Source organism: Nicotiana tomentosiformis, chromosome 11 (assembly GCF_000390325.3).
Source record: "Nicotiana tomentosiformis chromosome 11, ASM39032v3, whole genome shotgun sequence".
NCBI lineage: Eukaryota > Viridiplantae > Streptophyta > Magnoliopsida > Solanales > Solanaceae > Nicotiana > Nicotiana tomentosiformis.
The window spans coordinates 44,817,222-44,823,070 of record NC_090822.1 but is presented as its reverse complement, the minus strand read 5'-3'; the positions used below and the strand labels follow the sequence as shown (position 1 = coordinate 44,823,070).

Here is a 5,849-nt window from a genome sequence, read left to right as displayed (position 1 = left end):
CAGAACACTTTGCAAAATCATTTCTGGGCACATTTGTCAATGCCGTGCTTCGCCCTGCGGCTCCCCATGCGGCGCGGCTGTGCAATTTCTGCGTTTTTATAACCCGATCCCATTTCATTTATCTAGCCTAAGGGTTCGTTTTTGGGGGATTTTTTGTGTTTTAGAGAGAGGGAAGGGTGATTCTAGAGAGAGGAAAGGGAGGACTACGGATTTCACTACCCTACCTTGAAACAAACCTTGAAATTTCATCAAAGGGTTGCTAGGGCTTCAAAGAGGTAAGAATATCTTTCCCCAATCCTTCAATTTCGAAATTTAACTAGAAATGGGTAATTAGTAAGATAATTCTTGGGTATGTAAGTTGGCTATTTTGCATGCATGTATTATCAAGGAGTGTAGAAAGATTCTCGAGCTAAAAATGGTAAAGAATGGGTTGTGGGATGATGGAATCCTGCATGAAAGGACCTTGCAACCTTAATGCACACCTAGTGTTTGTTAAAATGCTCAAATGAGCTAGAACCATGATCATCTCCCTAATATTGGTTCAATTTGTTATATTTCTAAAATAGATTGAAGTTGCTAAGAATTCTGGAACATTTTAGAGTTAAGGAAGCTCGATTGAGGTATGTTGGCTAAATTCTTCTTTAAGAATTGAACCCCACATCACCCTTGTAAGTTCCAAGATGTTTATCATAAATCGATTATTCCGAATAAGCTTGTGACAGATATATGTTCGATTCGTGTTTCAAGTGCTCTTATTATGTTGTACTATTAATTGAGGTGTGTACTAACCTATGGATTTTGTATCTACATGTTATGACTCCAATGACATATTTCATATAAAAGTTATTATGCCAAATTGTGTAGAGATTGTGCTTGGGATTACACCTCCACCCACATATAAATTGGGGTGAGGCGGCATGGCCGCTTTGTGTAGGATGTTGGTATTGTTGTTACACCACCACCCGTATATACATTGGGGTGAGGCTGCATGGCCGCTTTGTGTAGAATTTTTGGTATTGTTGTTGCACCTTCACCCGCTTATATATTGGGGGTGAGGCGGTATGGCCGCTTTGTGTAGGTTTTGGTTATGTGGTTACACCTCCACCCGTATACATTGGGGTGAGGCAGCGGGGCCGCTTGAGTAGAGTTGTGGTATTGTGCTTGCACCTCCACCCGCACACATTGGGGTGAGGCGGCGGGGCCACTTTGTGTAAAGGTGGTTACAAAGGATCTCGTCTTACAATTTATATATGATATATAAAGCTCTTGATAAATTTGCTTTGGCTTAAACTTCTATCTATGATATTCCATTGTCACCCTGATTCATCATATTCATGTTGTATTTCCAAGTGCTTGATTTGGTGATTGGTCTTCATACTACTACTATTCAACATGTACTAACGTCTCTTTTGCCGGGGGCGCTGCATCTTTAATAGATGCAGGTGGTTCTACTGCGGAGGATATTGACCAGTGATAGTGGTACTCATTCTTAACAGCTGACGTGGTGAGCCCTATCTCATTCTTGGGTTGTGTATCTTTGTTTCGTGTGTATTACTATGCTTTGAGTTATAGCCGGAGCCTTGTTGCCGGCACTATCATTGTACTCTTTGGTATCTTTAGAGGCTCTGTAGATATAGTGTGGGTTGTATATGGGTGTTGGGAATGTTAAACAAGTTGTGTTGTGATTGAATCACTTGTTCCACTTTGAACCATGGAGGTGTGTGTGTGTTTTGAGACTTATTAAATGAAGTAATTAATGGTAATGAATTTGGTATTGTCTACATGATCTCCTTGTTGGTTAATTAACAAAGTTATGTATACTCTTTAAATCATGGGTGAGTTGTGTAGAAAGTATTCAACATGCTTGCTTGACCGGGTTCACTCGGTTGAGCGCCGGTCGCGCTCCCTGATTTTGGGGCGTGACAAACTTGGTATAAGAGCCTAAGGTTTTAAAGTGTCCTAGGACGTCTCGGAGCCTGGTCTAGTAGAGTCCTTCTTATCGGTGTGTTGTCGACCACATCTATAAGTTGGAGGCTATTTGGACATTTAGGAATAATACCCTTCTTTGATGATCTTGATCGTGCGATAAAGCTAATTGTAAGATTGTTCCCCCTTTAATTCGTGCATTGCTCTAATTTTCAGCACATGGCACCTAAGAAGAAGGCAAGAACTAGCCAAAGAGCCAATGTTACCCTAGGAGTGGCGGTTGCTTCTATAATTGATGATGCGGGTGAACACCCGAGGGGTGAGGATATTCCCTCAATTACTACACCGTCTGATTCTACTATTCTTGCTCGGGCTGCACCAGTTCCTACACCCGATGAGGGTGCAACGAGTCCCCTAACTGATATTTCGGTTCCACCTCCAGCCCTAGTTTTCGATCCCGGTATTTCCGATGGGGATCTTAGGGGATCCATACAGATGTTGGCATAGATAGTGGCTTCTCAAGCCCAGAGAGCAAGTGTTGGGCCTACTTCTTCAGGCCATCCAAAGGAATATGCTAGTTCTAGGGAGAACAAGTTCCTTCAGTTAGATCCTCCAGTGTTCACAGGTCTCTCCAGGAGGACCCCTAGGACTTCATTGATGAGATGCACAAGACTCTACAGGTTATGCATGCTACTGAGATGGAGGGAGTGGAGTTGGCCTCCTACCATCTGAAAGAGGTGGCCTATTCATGGTTTGAGTTGTGGGAGGAGTCCCGTGAGGAGGGGATCCCTCCGGCGAGGTGGGGTGAGTTCACAGATGCCTTTATGGATCACTTCTTGCCTGCAGAGACCAAGGCGGCCCGTGCCACTGAGTTTGAGAGCCTGAAGCAGGGTAACATGTGTGTGTGGGATTACCACATGGAGTTTGCGCGCCTGTCCAAGTATGCTATTCATATGTTGCCCACTATTGAGGCCAGGGTGCACCGGTTTGTACAGGGCCTTATCCCCTTGGTTATTAATGAGGCCACTACAACTGCCTTGAATTCTGATATAAGGTAAGATAGTGGCGTTTTCTCAAGCTACAGAGAACTATAAACTAAAAAATAGAATGGAGCATGAAGGTAGCAGCAAGGCCCGGTCTGCGAGCAACTTTGGTGGTTCTTCTGGTGGTTGAAATGGTAGGCCAGCATTAAGAGGAGGGTCATCAGGGCCATCTCAGTCCTTCACCCAGTCTTCGATGAATGAACAGCCATCAGGGCCGTCAGTAACAGTGGAGTCGGTTCAGGTCCAGTTAGGGCAACAGGGGACCCCACAAGCAGGGTCGATCCGGAGGGAGGTTCCAGCAGCAGCGGAGGCCCCCATGACCTAAGTGTGGGAGGATGCACTATGGGGTCTGCTTTATGGACCTACTTATATGCTACATAGGGATTTCCGCTCGTCCCGTCGGATCATGGGCAGAGGTGCGGCGCAGCAAGCTAGTTCTGCAGCTACCACATCCAAAACACCTCCACCTCGAGGCACCCCATCACCCGCAGGGCATGGTGCAGCTAGGGGAGGTGCACAGAATTCGGGAGGACCCAGCAGATTATATGTTATGCGGAGGCGTCGGGATTCAGAGGCTTCTCCAGATGTTGTCACAGGTATATTGACTGTCCAATCCTATGATGTATATGCTTTTATTGATCTCGGTTCCACTTTGTCATATATCACTCCTTATGTTGCTATGGAATTTGGGATAGAACCGGAATAGCTTCATGAGCCATTTTTAGTATCTACTCCGGTTGGTGAGTCTATTTTGGCCGCGCGGGTTTATAGGGATTGTGTTGTCATGTTGAGTGAATGGGACATCATGGCCGATATCATTGAATTAGGGATGGTCGATTTTGATGTAATAATGGGGATAGACTGGATTTATTCATGTTTTGCCAAGCTTGACTGCCGAACCAGGACCGTTAGGTTCGAATTTCCAAATGAACCAGTTATTGTGTGGAAGGGGGATGATGTGGTGCCGAAGGGTAGGTTTATTTCTTACTTTAAGGCCACGAAGATGATCAACAAGGGGTGTATTTATCATTTGGTCCGGATTACAGACATCGATGTTGAGGCGCCTACACTTGAGTCTGTGCCTGTTGTGAATGAATTTCCGGGAGTCTTTCCGAATGAGCTCGATCCCACCAGATAGGGAGATTGATTTTGGGATTGATGTGCTGCCAGATACGTATCCTATATCTATTCCACCCTACAGAATGGCACCAGCAACATTGAAGGAACTAAAGGAGAAACTGAAGGACTTGTTAGAAAAGGGTTTCATCCGGCCGAGTGTGTCACCTTGGGGCGCACCGATTCTTTTTGTAAGGAAGAAAGATGGGTCACTAAGAATGTGTATTGACTATTGGCAGCTTAACAAGGTCACAATCAAGAATAAGTGTCCACTGCCAAGAATAGATGATTTGTTTGATCAATTGCAAGGTTCCAAGTACTTTTCAAAAATTGATTTAAGATCCGGGTATCACCAATTAAAGATCAGGGAGCAGGATATTCCGAAAATAGCTTTTCTGACCCGGTACGGGCATTTTGAATTTCTGGTGATGTCTTTTGGGCTAACGAATACCCCGGCGGCATTCATGGATTCTTATGAACTAAGTTTTCAAGCCGTTCCTCGATACTTTTGTGATAGTATTTATTGATGATATCCGTGTATATTCACGCAATTGAGAGGACCATGCCGATCATCTCAGGGTAGTTCTGCAAACCCTATATCAGCACAAGTTATATGCAAAGTTTTCAAAATGTGAATTTTGGCTTGAATCTATCACATCCTTGGGTCATATCGTCTCTAGTTAAGGAATTAAGGTTGATCCTCAGAAAATTGTAGTTGTGAATAATTGGCTGAGGCCTACAACTCCAACAGAGATTCGCAGTTTCTTAGGCTTAATTGGGTATTACAGAAAGTTTGTGGAACGGTTCTCTACTCTTGCCTCTCCGTTGACTAAATTGACATAGAAGGTGGTTAGGTTCCAATGGTCAGATGCTTGTGAAAGGAGCTTTCAGGAGTTGAAATTGAGATTGACTACGGCACCAGTGTTGACCCTACCAGAGGGTACAAATGGGTTTGTAGTATATTGTGATGCTTCGAGAATTGGACTTGGGTGTGTATTAATGCAACATGGAAAGGTTATAGCTTATGCTTCTAGGCAACTCAAGAATCATGAAAAGAACTATCCAACACATGACTTAGAACTTGCTGCGGTGGTATTTGCATTGAAGATTTGGCATCATTACCTTTATAGGGTCTATGTGGATATATTCACGGATCATTAGAGCCTTCAATATATTTTCAAACAGAAGGAGCAGAATCTGAGGCAGAGAAGATGGCTTGAGTTACTCAAAGATTACGACATTGATATCATGTATCACCCGGGAAAGGCCAATGTTGTGGCAGATGCTCTTAGCCAGAAATCTATGGGTAGTTTGGCTCATTTGGAGGCATATCAAAGGCAGTTGGCCAAGGCGGTTCATCGGTTGGCTAGTTTGGGAGTTCATCTTGCAGACTCTAGTGAAGGAGGGGTAATTATGCAAAATAGGGCTGAGTCATTGCTTGTTGTGGAAGTTAAAAAGAAGCAATACAATAATCCATTGTTGGTACAATTGAAGGAGGGGATTCATAAACATAAGACTATGGCTTTTTCTCTCGGCATGGATAATGGTACACTAAGGTACCAAGGGCCGTTATGTGTTCCAAATGTAGATGGTTTCCGGGAAAGAATCATGACCGAGGCTCACAGTTCTAGGTATTCCGTGCACCCGGGCTCTACAAAGATGTATCATGATCTCAAGGAAGTCTATTGGTGGAATGATATGAAGAGGAACGTGGCAGACTTTGTGGCGAGGTGTCCGAATTGTTAGCAAGTAAAGGCCGAACAC

General features: G+C 44.1%; 1 protein-coding gene across 1 annotated transcript; it reads left to right on the top strand.

The window, feature by feature from the left end:
• The first annotated feature begins 2,588 nt into the window (after positions 1 to 2,588).
• On the top strand, positions 2,589 to 3,675 carry LOC138901359 (uncharacterized). Its single transcript, XM_070189114.1, has 3 exons — positions 2,589 to 2,980; positions 3,108 to 3,245; positions 3,351 to 3,675. The coding sequence occupies exons 1-3, from the start codon at positions 2,589 to 2,591 to the stop codon at positions 3,673 to 3,675; spliced, it is 855 nt and encodes a 284-aa protein (XP_070045215.1).
• Positions 3,676 to 5,849: the final 2,174 nt, after the last annotated feature.